Source organism: Sardina pilchardus, chromosome 19 (genome assembly GCF_963854185.1).
Source record: "Sardina pilchardus chromosome 19, fSarPil1.1, whole genome shotgun sequence".
NCBI classification, from domain to species: domain Eukaryota; kingdom Metazoa; phylum Chordata; class Actinopteri; order Clupeiformes; family Clupeidae; genus Sardina; species Sardina pilchardus.
This window is the reverse complement of record NC_085012.1, coordinates 26,894,100-26,910,772: the sequence shown is the minus strand read 5'-3', so window position 1 is coordinate 26,910,772 and position 16,673 is coordinate 26,894,100. Positions and strand designations below refer to the sequence as shown.

General features: G+C 44.0%; 1 protein-coding gene across 2 annotated transcripts in view; it reads left to right on the top strand.

Moving 5' to 3' along the window:
- Positions 1–16,673, top strand: part of tgfbr1b (transforming growth factor, beta receptor 1 b) — a 57,233-nt gene that overhangs the window by 21,043 nt on the left and 19,517 nt on the right. For both annotated transcript variants that reach the window (XM_062520636.1, XM_062520635.1), the window contains exons 2-6: positions 475–726; positions 5,814–6,050; positions 9,734–9,964; positions 11,352–11,519; positions 15,399–15,555. In XM_062520636.1, the coding sequence (XP_062376620.1) occupies positions 475–726; positions 5,814–6,050; positions 9,734–9,964; positions 11,352–11,519; positions 15,399–15,555 (1,045 nt within the window). The remainder of the gene's footprint in view (positions 1–474; positions 727–5,813; positions 6,051–9,733; positions 9,965–11,351; positions 11,520–15,398; positions 15,556–16,673) is intronic.

The window sequence follows — 16,673 nt, the reverse complement described above, 5'->3', positions numbered from 1 at the left end:
TTGTTTGAAATAATCAGAAACCACTGTTTCTTTGAACGGAAAACATCTCCGAATAGACGTGATGTAATTAATGTTTTGATTGGTGTTCTGGGCATCAGCTGTGTTGGGGTTCTACACACACACACACACACACACACACACACACACACACACACACACACCCCTCTCAGAAAAGGTTTCTTTCTTTACTTTGTTCTTTACGAATCAATGCAGTCTGATACCGTGTTGCGCTCCCTCACAGAAAGCAGATGCGAATATCTCGCATAGTCTCTCGGCTAAGTTTTAAGTCAGACAAACAAACTGTTTACCCTGACCACTCTTGTTCTATTCTGTTTATTTTATAAAAGACTCGTCTGTTCAATTGTTTTTGTTTGTGTCTGTCTGAAATGCGATTTATTTGATATTTATTTTATTGCAATGACAATTAAATTTATGTATGTGTGTGTGTGTGTGTGTGTGTGTGTGTGTTTTCAGCCTTGCTACTGCAATGCTACTGCCAGCGCTGCCCCAACTCCACCTGCAACACGGATGGCCTGTGCTACGCCTCCGTCACCAAGACGGGCAACCACGTGACCAAGCAGCAGAGCTTCTGCCTGCGAGACGACGAGCTCATCCCGCGCGACCGGCCCTTCCTCTGCGCCCCCTCCACCAAGGACGACACGGGCATCTACCCCATGTGCTGCAACACCAACCTCTGTAACAAAAACCCCAACTTCAGCATTCCCGGTAAGACTTGCCTTGAACACACACACACACACACACACACACACACACACACACACACTTTTGTTTAGTGGGTCCTTAAAAAGTCTTAAAATGTTTCAAATTTCATTTTCTTTTCACAGCAATGTTTTTTGCAATTAGCAATCAGTTATCAGAGTGCATTCAGCATTTCTTCTCCAACAGTTGGTGGGTTTTGCACACAAAAAGTCAACACCACCCCGAGACAGTCAAATATTCTTAGACAAGACAGAGGCCGCATCAAAGTGGTCTCTAGGCCGGTCTCATGTATGACAACACTGACACACAGGCACACACAAAATAACCTTTAGTCCGTTATCTTTAGACTTGAGATTCCAAACCTCTGCGTCTGAACCTGTCTGAACCTCATACATACCCACTCAGAGCCAAGCAAATCTGATGACCTGTGGTTTACAGTCAATAATATTTAGGCTTGTGTAACAAAAACCCCAACATCACACACACACACACACACACACACACACACACACACACACACACTAATCAATATTTAGACCTCTGTATGAGGTATGTTTTGTGAAGAGGCTGTGGTTCTAGCTGCAATCACAGAAGGTTTATCAGTAATAAGATGGCTGATATACTGTGGCTTCTAATGATAAGAACATTTAGATCTGATGACATGAACATGAACCCCAACCCTCGGTTTCTCCATAAAACCTGACTAAACCACACAGACACACATGCACACACGTACTCTTAACACTCAAAAACCTTTTCTACACACTCTGGATGAGTACTGCTGATCTGGGTTTTATCATTAATAACACCGTAGGCCAGTGGAACAAGAATCTCCAACCTGTCCGTTTGCAGTTCCCATTAAGTCTGAGCCACACACTCTGCAGCAGAGATGATGGACAACTTCATGCAGCCAATTGGAGCAGTGATAATCTGTAAAACAATATCTGTCTTGAAAGAAAAAACAACCGCAGTGTTGAGAACAAGATGTTTGAAACGTTAGTGCGTGACAAGGCCACAGCCTTATTCTCTGGTAAAACACAACTCGTTTGTCAATAATATGTCATTTAGAATCAGTAGACCCGTCACAAAAAAACTACATCTGCACTCCTGGTCAGATGTCTTGGTCTACATTTCCTGCAGGATGATGGATTATTAACATATGGTAACTTTGTCAGAGATCATTTCTAATTGATAATATTCAGCCTTAACAGACAAGTTGATATGATCATATTATCCCCCAAGTACAGCAAACTAGCTAAATTCACAAGTAAGGTTAGGGAAGATAGAAGATTAACATGTTTTCTCATGTTTAATGGTTTAAGTCAACTTGGGCGGTCATGTGTTGCCATCGCCCCACCATCAGTGCAGTTGCTCATCTGCATCTGTTATGATAGAGTGTATGAATTGTGCTGATCTGACCTAGCAAGGCTACATAGACAGAACATCCATTGGGCTTCTTTTTGTCTTCTCTCTCGTGTTTTTCCATTCGTTCTGTCTCCCTCAGCGCCTTTTACTTGCCCTCGGGCCAGCATGGGGAGGCAGAGGAGGAATTTCAGATATTAGCTCAGGTGGATTGAACAGCGCGTCTCTCAAAAAATGTTTTGCATCAAATTGAAAATGGCCTTGTCTTGCTGCTCTCTCTGAGGAATTTCCAATTACCGTAGGTCCTCCCAGACTAGCTGAAAAGGGAGTTTGTACTTTGGATCCCTGGTGCATTTCTGCTCGTGGCACAGGTTTCTTTGCGTATATGTGGCTAGTCTTGTTTTGCCGTAGGGAGTCGAAGTGGCTGCGTCTGCCCCTCACGGTGCACAGTGTTTGTCGGGGAGATCAATTGGTTCGTCCGCCAGCGCCTCAGGTCCACAGCTCAGACAGTCCACCGTCAGAGTCAGCCCGCTATGTGAGAGAGAGCAATAGAGACATGGAGAGAATAGTCTCCAAAATTATGAAGGGTGTAAACACACACCAACACATGTACACTCACAAGTGCACCTACTCACTTTCTCTTGGCCACACACAAACACACGCACACACACACACACACTTGCACAGACATACAGAACGACAGACAGACAGACTCACTCTCTGTCAATCAGATGTACTGATATGCCCCCCCCCCCCCCCCTTACTCACACACATGCACACAGACGCAGAAGATAAGTCTGTTCCCCCTGACAGAAAGCAGGTTGCATATGAGCAGCTCTGCTCTGTGTTAGTTACTACCTGACTCTTGCCACGAGAAAATTGTTGCCTTTGTCATCTGAAGTGCTAAATGGCCAAAGGCATCAATCACGCTCGGCCTCGTGCTGAGCCGAAGCACAACCCCCTCCATCAAAACACCGTAACAAGCCACTGTAGCCCTTTGGAGTCACAGAAATAGAACCTCCGTGTAGCTATGTTAACCGTGATTGTTTATGTAATAGCGTCTCTCGTCCCCCTCCGGCATGTTCATCCTCCGCTCATTTTGTTCTAATTCTTGTGAAGTGTGTGTGGATTCAGGCTCCTCGGGGTATTTATGTTCTCGTATGGATGTTGCATACAAACAAACATGGTTGGAAGGCATGTCCACCATGACTTTATTTGTCAGACGTCAACTTACAGTGGATATATAATGCGTTGAAAAACATACTGTTAATCATTCCTATTGTTATTTTTAGATGCTTGGCATATTGGATTCATTTTGTTTATTTACTTATTATCAAGTTCAATTTCAAGTTTAGGTTTATTTATATAGCACATTGTCATGCACAGTAGTCATTCAGTGTGCTTTACATTTTATGCACAGGACACTAAATCAATCAATGATGACCAGAAGAAATATATAAACAGCACTACAAAGACAAATTATATTAAATACAAAAATGTATAATAATAAAGAACGTTAAGTTAATGTTATAATTCCCATACCAAAAGTCATGAGATTAATCAAAAGCACTGGAGAATATTTTATTTTTTTATTTTTGAAACAAGCTAATGTTTTGGCGGAGCTGGTTCCAGCAGTGCACAGCATAATGGCATTTTACCCTGTGTAGATTTGGCTCTGGGCACTGCCAGTTGACCAGCTCCAGTAGATCTGAGAAGCACACATTCTCCCAGTCACAACAGCTATGGTATGTCTTTTAGAATACAAAATATTTGTAATGTTATGGACCGTATTTTTGCTTTGAGAGAAGCACCTCTTGCCATTTTCCAGATTGTTCTCCAGAAATGGAAAAATAGCGATTGGATAAGCATCTCACAAGGCTCACGTTGAGAGGGGGTTGAGTTTTTTAAGTTTAAGATTTTAAATGCATCTCAATCTGGAAGGTTGTGGTTTGAAGACAGTCTTTTTTTTCTTTCTTTCAGGCAAATTAATATTTTTTAAAGTAAAGAGAAATTGATTGTATGGAGCTTTGTCCACAAAGAACACACACACACACACACACACACAGAGAGAGAGATAGATAGACCTAATCACCAGTAAATAATGCAACTGAGCCCCTCCCGAAATCAAAAGAGAGAGTGAGCAATATATTGCCCTCTTTCTCTGTGTACACTACGTGTCATGCTGTGATGTTAATTGTCGGGTTTCAAACTTATGCCTGTTGGCTTCTATTCCCATTTCACTTCCCAGTGTTCTTTCCCCCCCACATTATTATACCCATTCAAAGTGCTGCAAGCTCACTCCACCTTATACTGAAAATCCCCTCAAATGTTTGTCAGAAGCCTGTTCTTGTGATTTGCCTAGTGAAGACAGGAAGACAGAATGTTCTTTTCTGTGTATAATAGAAGGTAATTCTCCAGTAGTTTCCAAAAATCCTTTTCTTGTGATTTATCCTGGAGCAGAGTACAGCAGACAGGATGGTCTTTTCTTCTGTGTGTAATAGAAAGTGGTCCTCCACCACCCCTTGTGGCTGTGTGACCCCCAGACGACCTCTAGAGTGCTCCTTTCAGACTGTTTTGACGGGAAGCCATTCTCACTGACACTATCTGACATGTTCATTATTTAGTGATGCGCTCTTGGGACGCCTTGTTTAAGGCACAATTAAGTGTGCAATAAGTCTCTCTGTGTGTCATTATCCACGCCAAGGAAGTTATTTTGCTTTAGACTGTAGGCTATAAATGCTTTGTTTTGCTTTGCTCGGTTTATTTGAACTATCTTGTCAATCAGACTTAATTATACTCACATAGCACCTTTTGTGCACCATAGCAATGCAGGGTGCTTAACTGCAATAAAAGAAGATTAACACAATTAATGACCGTCATGAATATTTGAAATGGCCATTTACATTAACTACAAGTAAGTTAGCCAAACATAGATGAATCTTACCTGTCCAGAAGAAAATTAGCAATCTTTCTTCTCCGTTTTCAGCTGTGTCCATCTTTCAAAGGCATCTCCTATGCAAATCCTTGTTTTATTTCGGACTTTGTCACAACGTATTTAAGATTCATAACGAGGTATTTTAGGTTTCGTAACGTTAGACATTTTTTATTCGCCATCCGACTTCGTCATTAGTAGATAGGTGGAGGGTGGTGCATCATGCCAAAACACAATATGTCAACGTCAACATCAGTTGAAGGCTGCAACTTCTCTTTTAAATGACAATATCCTGGCCGGACTACTGTCGTCAGTATTACAAGTATTTGAAATGAGCATGATTTCTTAATGTCAAGTGACATTTCAGGGCCATTTTATGATTCCTGTTCCGATTCCTGTAAATCTCTACTTTCTTATAATCAATTCAGATCTGTAATCACAAACCTTCCCATGTCAAATTGTACCTGTTTTAAGTAAATGTTATTTTATTATTGTTATGGGTTTTTTTAATATTTTATGTATTTTTATGTTTCCCCTTCTTCCTCTGTAATGTTATGTAGATCAACTTACTATTTGTTTTATTAGTTTTATTTATAGTCCTATTTATAGTCCAAGGCCTATACTTTTTTAGCCACAATTATTTTGCTATACTTATTATAAGAATAAACAAAGGTTGAATGAATGAATGAATGAGTGAATGATTAATTGTTTGTTAATGAATTTGCTCAAGTGTAGATAACCAACCGGAGAGAATTGGACATTTTCATTTATTTGATTCTCCCCTCCTTTTCTTCCTCAGTTCCGACGGTGAAGCCCCCGTCTCTAGGTCCAGTGGGCTTGGCGGCGGTGATCGCAGTGCCAGTGTGTGTGCTGTGCTTCTTACTGGTGACCATCTTCTACTTCTGCCACAGTCGATCAGCTATCCACCACCGCGTGCCCAACGAGGAGGACCCCTCCATGGACCACCCCTACATCACCGTGGGGACCACCCTCAAGGACCTCATCTACGACATGACCACCTCTGGGTCTGGCTCAGGTGTGTGTGTGTGTGTGTGAGTGTGTGATGTGAATCAGTTGTTTTGTTTGTTTTGGGATACTCTGACACAACGAAAGGTAGCTCTATGGAGTCCATAACCAGTTGATGCTTCTACAAGTTCTACTCACACACGCTTGCATATGCGCACGCATGCATTGAAAACCTCAGCAATGTTATACATTGAGCATTTGTCAAAGGCAAATCCACAACCAGTTGGGGCACGTACAGGTCTGTTGGTGTGCATGTTAACTTGCACTGATCGTTTCTTAACTCATCCGGCCTCAGTCCTCTCTTTGTCTCTTCTGTTTTGTTTAGCGGTCTGACTTGCAGACTGTGTGGGTGTGTGTGTTTATAAGCCTGTTTGTTTGAAGACTGTAATTAACTCTTCTTTAGTGTAAGTGTGTGTGGTCGTGTCTAGGTGTGTCTGCCTCATTTTGTGAGTGACAACAGCTGTGTTTGTGCGTCTATGAGCAGTCGTCTGGTTTTGAGTCCTCATTAAGTTCAGTTTAGTTGACGACTGCTGTCAGTATCAATAGATACTTAAACATTTTTATCAATTAAATGTGACCCAATTCCGATTTTTTGGTCGTATGTGGCACACTTCCGATCAGTAACATGGATGTGTAAACAGGAAAAAAGCACATGGATTCCGATATGTTCAGATCGGATTCAGGTCTCATTCATGTGTGGAAATAAATCCAACATGAATCGGTTATGTGCCAAGGTGACTGCAGTCTAAACAGGCAGATCAGATATTCCCCTTCATTTTAAATTTCTGTCTTTGTCCATATTCTCTTCTCTCTCTCTCTCTCTCTGTTGTTCCCTACTCATATCTAAACTCCATATTCCCTTTCCCTGCTATACCACTCTGCCACTCCGCCATACTTCTGGCTGCTATTCTACTTTGCCTGTATCTCTGCTTTAAAAAGTATGTATACTCTGTTATAACTTCTCTGTCTCTATCAGAAAAAACATCTCTTTTTCTCTTTTCAATTCTTTCTAAAGTTGTATTTCCTTTATCCTTTATTCTTCACTCTAATTTACCCCTCTTTTCTAATCCCCCCCCCCCCCCCCCCCCCCCACCCCACCCCACACACACACACACACACACACGCGGTCTGACCAGAACTGTCCTCCGCTGCTGCCATTGTTTTGTTTAGCTCCACATTGGACTTCAATGTCTCTGTGGGGCTTTGGAGAGTGTGTTGTTTGCTGAAAGGAGTTTTTATCTGATGGGCCCAGGCCATGGCCTGTGACACCGGCTCTGCTTGCCAAATCCAGGCCACATCTGGGCTGCAGCCGAAGCGTGACCTGGGGATTGGCCCACCGGCCAGCGCTCGCTTCATTAAGATTCCCAGAAGTTCTTATTTTCCTCGGAGACAGGCAGGCGAAGAGATTCACACCAGCTGATAACCAGATCCAGACAAAAGAGACACATTGCATTTCAGAAAACGGAGGCAAACAAATGTTTTTTGTGTAGACATTTCAAATGTTTCAATTGTAGCTGTTACCCGTAGTCGGGCATCCATGTCTGTTCGCTTTGAATATAGTGTTGCGTTTAGTAAACAGTGCTTCTCTCGCAAGAGAATCTGTGCCACCGGTGACATTTTTCTCTTAAATTGGGATCATTCTTGACACCTTTTTTTTATTACAGCAAGAGAACCCACTTTCCTGGTGGTTTGGTTCAGAGCTTTCAACAGCAGGGTATCATTTGTTACATTTGCCATAGCTTTCCTCTTTATAAGCTGCATCACTGAGATGGCAAAGCCTCGCTGGTGCTAAGCCTGTGGGATTTTTTTTTTTTTTTAATATAGTCTCTGAAATGTTATTTCCTGTAACCAAACAGTACTCGATAGTGTATAAATTTGCTCATATAGGATCGTGTGTGCGTGCGTGCGTGCGTGCGTGCGTGCGTGCGTGCGTGCGTGCGTGCGTGCGTGCGTGCGTGCGTGCGTGCGTGCGTGCGTGCGTGCGTGCGTGCGTGCGTGCGTGCGTGTGTGTGTGTGTGCGCACCGTCATGTTGATCCTTCTCTTCTATCTCACACTCTCTGAAGGTGTACTGGTCAGGCCAGTCTGTTCCAGTCGTGTCACCTCTCGGGAGCTGTGTGTGTGTGAGACTAAAACTGTCAGACATCTTTCATGATTATTTCATGAGAATATACCCAGACGATTCCCCAGACACTTCCTGTGAAATCTTTCTCTCTCTCTCTCTCTTTCTTTCTCTCTTTCTTTCTTTCTGTCTTTCTTTTTTAGGTCCTTCACCATCACTCGTTTTCCTCTGTTGCTTGTCTTTATTCACACTTTATACCCAGTTCACAAACCACAAGAACACAATTCTCTCCCCAGCTACTGGAAACTTCTGAGTATACAGTCACCAGCTGTTCTGCAACTTGGCAGTCCAGTACTTCTCATCTCGTCACACACACTTGAGCAATTTAGCTATGACCTCAGTGCAAAATGCAAAAATGTTTGGACAAATACTGTTCCATAGCAAAACACTGAACAAAGGTGGAACACACAGGCCTCCTACACATGCACACAATATTCTTCTCTCTCTCCGAATCTCTCCCCACTTAATTTCTCACTTGCCCCGTTTCTTTCTCTTTTCTCTGAGTCACTCTTACTAACTTACTCACACCAACTCACACCCTAACTTATTGATTAACAACTTAACAGTGAGCTTACCTGTACTCTGCTGACAGCCACCCATTTGAACGTGCAGATTTGCCTTGTTAGCAACAGTATTGCTCAGCCCCAGTTATGGATGTGTCATGCCTCCTCTGTGATTGGCTCATTTCTCCCCGGTCATCCTGAGTGGCCTTCCACTATGCATATGCCCAAAACAGGGTGGGATTGGTTCACACCTGCTCTGTTTCTGTCTGTGTGGTCCTCATCTAGCCACCCACTCCGTGGTTTAAAAGACTACCTTCCTGGTCTGCATTCTCTGTGTGTCCAGACTAGAGTATGCTCCTTCAGATTCCTAATGGTCCTGGCTGTCTATTTTTACTTACTGTGTTACCAAGGCCAGGCCTTCTGCCCCAACACTGATTAAATGACCCATCGCCCAGCGTTGCCCTTGGATCTGAGTAGTCGGCCGACTAGGAGGTCGGGGGCACAGAGCTTCTCGTAAACTCCAAAAAGTGCACTGCACTTCCTGTAAACTCTACAAAGCACACACAACGCCTCCGGTGAACTGGCGGTCCCTGGTCAAAACAAGCATCAATTGCTTGTATTTTTGGTTCCAGTTGTTGTTGTCTAGAGAGGGACTGAACTCTGATCACTCAAAGAAAGGATTCTGTGTGTGTCAGGGGATGTATACAGAAGCAAACCTGAAATTGATTTAGATTTGCAGTTGGACAAATGATGACGATTGTTTGTTTTTAGGCTCATAGTCCATCAGTATTTCCAATCAAGTTGCCCATGTATAGTTGTTTTTATCATGTGTGACTAACGCACTCAATTCCTCTTGACTGCTCCACTGTTCATGTTGACTCACATGGCTCTGTTGACTTTTGTCTGTGCTCAGAGTTTTGTTTGGTTATAAGTTCTTTCATCTAGGTGCTTTGAAAATTGCTGTGCAACTGTTAATATATGTCATTTCTGTAACATGCGTGTGTGTGTGTGGTGATTTTGTGTGTGTGGTGATTTTGACTCTCCTCTCCCTCTGGTGCCCCTGGTTGCAGGCCTTCCACTGCTGGTGCAAAGGACGATCGCCAGGACCATCATCCTGCAGGAGAGCATCGGGAAGGGCCGCTTCGGCGAGGTGTGGCGCGGCAAATGGCGCGGCGAGGAGGTGGCCGTGAAGATCTTCTCGTCGCGCGAGGAGCGCTCCTGGTTCCGCGAGGCCGAGATCTACCAGACCGTCATGCTCCGGCACGAGAACATCCTGGGCTTCATCGCCGCCGACAACAAAGGTGAGCTGCAGACACCTGACCAGGGGAAAGAGGACCACTCACTCTGGAGGCAACTGCACCATAAGCACCTCTGGAATATGTATTACATGTGGATTTAACAAAAACGATTTGAATAATATGGACAGGAAGAATCTATCAGAAGAATGTAGCTATTTGCTTTCGTTTTATATTCATTTTGTTTATTTTAATTCCTAGTTTATATTGTTTATTCAATATCTTTGAGCCATGAAGGGGCCAAAGGTGCTGATCTGGCGTTAAACTAAAGCCTCCTGCTACTGGGGGGAGCTGTGCTGCGCTGCGCTGAGCTGTGCTGAGCCAGGTCACCTCCACGAGGGCCCCGTCTCTGTGGCCACGATTAGATTAAGTTCGATCAGTAGCTGATGCAGCGGAGCACAGCCAGCCAGCGAGCCACCCAGGAGTGGAGCGCCATCAGTGCTGCTGGAGCTGACATTCTGACAGGACATCAGAACTGCCACACCAGTCACTTCCTTCAATCATACACAGCACAACATGATGAATGGGAAATGCATTTACCAAGTTGCTGATTTCTGATGTTTTTGTTTTTTTGGTCTTTTTGGTATCTCTCTGTTGACTGTGTGTGTGTGTGTGCGTGCGTGCGTGTGTGTGTGTGTGTGTGTGTGTGTGTGTGTGTGTGTGTGAATAAGTGAATTGCTCATGCTTGTCCTTGGCGTGAGGAGGAAGGTAAACGTGGAGAATTAGATTGAGGCTGGCACGGGCTCTCCTAACTCTGCTCTCTCGCCACCCTCCCCCCGCACAGCACGTTTGTCCAACAGCAGGAGCAAATCAACACTTGGCAACATGCACTCATTCAATCGTGTGTGTGTGTGTGTGTGTGAGATTGGGAGAGTATGTGTGTGTTTTAACTTGTAAATTCATACACTTATAACTTATAACTTATAAATGTGTGTGTGTGAGAGAGAGGGGTTTGTGTGTTTTAACGTGTGTGCACGTGTTAATAGTAGTAGCCAGTGGCAGCCCATTGCTTGTTCTAAGTCCAGCTGCTCAGGGATCTCACAGGCCATCTGGAGGTCCATCCACCACTCTGTTGGGAGTGTGATTCTGTTCATTCATTAAAACTCCTTTTCTCTACTCCCTCTCTCTCTTCACCTCCCCTTCTCCTCCTCTCCTCTGTCCCCCTCTCTACCTTCTCTCTTCTTTCCACTGCTTCTCTGCTCTCTTCCTCCACCTCTCCCCTCTTTCACTCCTCTCCTCTCCCTCTGTCCTTTACTCTTTTCTCATCATCCTCTTCCGCTCATCTCTTCGTGCCCTTCCCTCCTTCTCTCCCCTTCTCCTCTTCTCCTCTCCTTTCCCCCTTCTTTCCATCTCTCCCCCTCTCCCCTCTTTTCCTCTCTCTGTCTCTGTCCAGATAACGGGACGTGGACTCAGCTGTGGTTGGTGTCGGACTATCACGAGCACGGCTCTCTGTTCGATTACCTGAACAGGTACACGGTGACGGTGGAGGGCATGATCAAGCTGTCGCTGTCCACCGCCAGTGGTCTGGCTCACCTGCACATGGAGATCGTGGGCACCCAAGGTAAGGACACGGCGTCGAGCATCTGGGTGTGCCTTCCAGAGCTCAGTTGACAGTTGAACAACACCTCGTCTGTTCTCTGATGATGAAAAGGAAAGGCAGGGCTTCCTGTCACGATACGAATACCACACACACACACACACACACACACACACACACACATGCACGCACACGTTTTTTTTTGTTCTTTGAAAACCACAAAAGACTGCATCACCGCTTTGACAAAATATGCTTTGATTTAATCGCCTGAAACTATTGTTATATTGGTGCATATCTACTTTAAAACCCAGCTTAATTTCTACCCGAGAATATATATTTTTTACCTTATTCTTGTTTGTGAAGATGTTTATGCACACACAGACATAGACAGGGGGGGGGGGGGGAGAAAAAAAGGAGAGCCAGGAATGTTGTTTTGTCGATCACTGGACAGTGGTTTCACAGCCAGATATTTTGTGTCTCTCTTAACAAGCATTGCAAGTGCCTTCAGTGGTGAAATATATTAGGGCATTGGAGAAAGGACCAGCTTGAAAACAGCTTGAGCAGGAAGTTAGACTACCAATGAATGAGTGTTTAAAACTTTACGGTATGAATTTGTTGTTTCATCTGAAATTCAGGGGAAAGTTAAACAATATCATGAATCACATGACAGACACACTGTTAATGCAATATAGTGTGCGCACAAGACTTCCTTCTTCAGTAATGTGGCTTCCCAGCAGATGCAGCTTTGTAAACATCAGGAAGTGACTCATGTGGCTACAATATCCACTCCGTTTTTATGGTTTTGATCGGTTGTGTTCAATGTAATTAAGCAGGTTTCTCATCATGTCAACACCATCTCATTAGTTTGGGCGATGGCATTTTCATGCGAAGAGAAACAAGCACAACTGCCGTTCTCACCTGCTGCCTCGGCCGCTCACTCTGGTTTTGTGCTCCAGCCAAATTTGCAAGGCTGGTTTTGTACCTGCAGGGCGCTGCCAGCTTTGCTAGATGCACGATTCTCCCCATTTACAAAGTTTGTTTACCATCAAAATGACTTTGAGGCGGTTATATTAAGGTAGAACATTTACATAGTGCTGCTTCAAAACATTTGGAGCAGGTGGTGGTTTTCTTGCATTTGAGTTTTTAACTGATCTAACCTTACATAGACCAGACACCATGTTCTCCCACAAGCATCCATCAAACACTCAGGGCAAGCGTAACTTACAGCTGTGCGATTGGTGGTTTTTGCGAGACGAGTCTGTTGGCTCTTTATCTAGATATCTTGCCCATTTTAGACAAAAACTCCATAATACCACTTTAAGCCCCAACAAAGCCCCAGAACGTTCATCCGCCATCTCTCTCACTTTCTCTCTCACACACACACACACACACACACACACACACACATCCCTGCAGAACGATTCCTCTGCCAGGCATCAGATAGATCTTAATCTTAATCCCCACTCAGCCCGGAGCACACACTGCCTCTCCCTGCAGGCCGCTCCAGTCAGATACCTGTTATCTCCCATAATGAGGATCCAGATCAGACATCACCAGACCTAACAAAGTGCTGTCCGTGTGTGTGTGTGTGTGTGTGTTTGCAACTATGTCTGTGTTTTCTGTGTTTGTGAAAGAGAGAGTGCATGTGTATTTGTGTGCGTCAGTAAACTGAGATTAGTGGTATGTTGTTATTGTTATGTCTGAAGTGCGTTCATGGTGAACTTTTTTTTCCCATGAACATTTAAATCTGAACATTGATTGTTGTGTATAACAATTTCAACCACTGTTCTGTGGCACACAGTACTTAATCGGTTCCAAAACATGTATTATTTAGTTGTTGGAAATAATTGGCAAGGCTATGCCATTGTTAAAGCATCTGAGCCTGCGATGTCGTGACTTGCCAAGATAATAAATACTCTTTTATGTCAGTGGGTGGCATTAGGTAGCGCACTGATGACCTTGTTAATTAAGGGATGCGCACAAGAAGTGGCGATGGTACGGCATTGGGCTCCCGAATGTCGCCAACATAGCGCTGCCATCATGGTGGGGGCAACAATCACTGGAGGCCAATGGAGAAACAGGTGTCTCTGATTGTCGGCAAGTGTTGCCCACAGGTGTTTGCCGGGCATGTCCACGTTGCCATCACATTGCCACTTAATAGAACTTGATGGATAGCGCTGTATCTAGCTTTCTGATATTTATGGGTGGAAAGACGTAAAACAGCGATAGATAAATAGGCCTAGCTTACATGAAAAGGAAAACATGCTGACTCTGAACTGAACTGTAAACAAATGGCGAGATGAAATTATTTTGCTGTATTAGGCTACAGTGTGTAATTTTGTTTAATTGTTGGTTGGTGGTGTGCTGTGGCATTTTTTTTATGTAAAAAATTGGCCGTGACTCAAAAAAGGTCATGTACAGTGTATGCTGTATGTGTGTTGGGTGTGCATACGTGGGTGTATGTGTTTTGTTGTATAGGCTGCCTGTGTGTGTGCATGCGCGTGTGCACTATGGCGAGAGTGTATTGAGTTTATTGCAGCAGAGCAGAGCAGAGCTGTGTGCTGCAGAGTGGCAGGGCTGCAGCGGTACCCAGTGCTTTGATTAATAGCGTGTTCCTCCTGTCAAACTGTCTGCGAGTCTCCACCCACACCCTGTGCTAGCCTGATGCATCTGTGCACGCGTATGCACACACACACACACACACACACACACACACACACACACACACACACACACACACACACACACACACACACACACACACACACGTGTGTGTTCATAGACATGCGCAGACACACTCACACACATACACCGAAGAACATACACATGAACATTAAGTAACAGCACACAGTTATGCACTTGCATTTATACGCACTCACTTAAATGTGCTTTGTGTCCTATAGTCACACACACACACACACACACACACCCTTTAGCAGTGGTATGAGAATAGAACAGGGGGGTGCATATACTGTAGGTACATATGCTGCCGTCAAGTTTGTGTGTGGGTGTGGGTGAATGTGTGTATGTGTTGAAGCCCTGTGCGTGAATTAGATAGTGTCAGAGTGAAAGGGTGAAGTTCTGGAGGCAAATGGTAGTGTTTTGGCGTTCCCATCTGGAGGAGATGGTAAATTGGGCTGCAGGGCTGTTATAGGGATCCCTCATCGTTCACCTGGCCCATCTCTCCAAGTGTGAGGCTGCCGTCAGAGACTGCCGTTCTTCACATCTGTCTAGGCTCTTTTTATCTCTGCCTTTCTCTCCTACCCCCTATCTTCCACTCACCCTCATACACGCTCAGCTGAAGGCTGCACCAAACTTCTTGTCTCAGTCGCTAATGTTGTTGAGGTTTTTCTTCTGGTCTTCATGGTTGATTTAGATATATATACATAATCTCCTGGTCCATGATTTACCATGCTTATGGTCAAGTAGGAGTGTGTGCGTGGGTGTGTGATGGATTTGCTGATGAGGCCTCTAATTGCTACTCAAGAGGGCCAGGATAGAAAAGCTTTTTTTGTACTTTCATAAATTTTTTTTGTATAACAAACAACGCTGTATGCTGGTTAGCCTATACTTGTTATATGATGATTGCATTCTGTACACTTAGTGTAGTTTACATTGTAAGCCTAAACCCATTCCCCTTGGGTCATATAAATTCATATAAACATTTAGAAATGCAATTTATTTTCTCAAAACTTACTTCATCTTGTTCACCTTATGTTGCGTTTATGTTGCTTTATCTGTAGCGTGTACAATTATTTACCTTACAAGTTACCTTCTGGTACATTGTGTACATTCTGCTGATGGGAATAGGTGTAAATATTTCTCAAACCTCAGGGTCTTTATCGCATTCTCTTATCTGCACCCTAATAATGTCTTTCCTCCCTCGTCTGTCTGTGTGTGCAGGTAAGCCAGCCATCGCTCACCGAGACCTCAAGTCCAAGAACATTCTGGTGAAGAAGAACGGAACCTGCTGCATCGCCGATCTGGGCCTCGCTGTGCGCCATGACTCTGCCACCGACACCATCGACATCGCGCCCAACCACCGCGTGGGCACCAAGAGGTAAGGCACGGGGGGGATGAGCAAGAGTGATGCTTATGTCAGGGTCAGACCTTAAAGGCATATTTCAAACAACCTAAGGTCCATTTTGGGATAATAACGAGTGTAAACCTCCAGTGGGGAACAAAATGACATTAATCAGAGTAGTTTTAATTAAATTTGGAATAGGCATTTACAAGGAAATGGCATATAGCATAGTCTTGAGGGCAAGCTCACTATGTCAAAGTTAGTCGCTACTGACTTGGCTCAAAGTATCATTAGACTTCTGTGTTACTGGAGAAGATCCCTGCAAACAGTCCAAAGTATATAGTAACTTTGTAAGTGCACAGAAAGGGTATTACAAAATTACTGTTTTGCAGTTTGAACATCCCTTAGAACTAAATGCTGTTGGCTACAAAAGCAACAAGTTGAAAATAGCTAGCATTTTCCAATAAGATTAACTCACTCCTACAGGTCAGGTTTTGCTGCTCCTGTCTTCGTGTTTCCTTGTGGTGTGCATCAGCTGATCTCTCCGTGCTTAATATAACTAAATCCGATAGGTTAATAATATCCTTCCATCAGTATTCTAGCGTGCTATTGGTTCCACAGATGTAGCAGCCTGCTGCAGTTGCCTGTCAATTTTACAAACTTTACACTGGTTTTGGAAAATGTTAAAGACTGTGAGTGCCAACTGCAATGACTGATGAATAATAGACTAATCTTCACATTGTAAGAAATCCAGGTCCTCCCTGGATGGGGATCATTCATCTGTAGAAACTAAGTAAGATGCGTGACCTCAGCCCACTGCCTATTATGGTGCATTCACCAGACACTGATGCGTGTCCCATTAAAATGTGAAAGTTGAAGGAAGTTCAACCTGCATCAGCTAATTGCTACCACGTCGGTAGCACAAAGATGGCGGTGTTAACTGTTCTACTGTCGAAAGCAAACAATGAAAATCTGCCACTTCTGCCACTGCTACTGCTGTGGAAAGCCCACCTACCAGTAGAACTATGTCAGCACAGACTTTAGCCATTTCAGGGTGATCTTTGACAGGTGCAGGTGAACAGCATTTTGACATGAGGACTCACATTGGTATCTTGTTGCCATAATGTTTCAGTTATGTTTCTCATTTGGAGCTA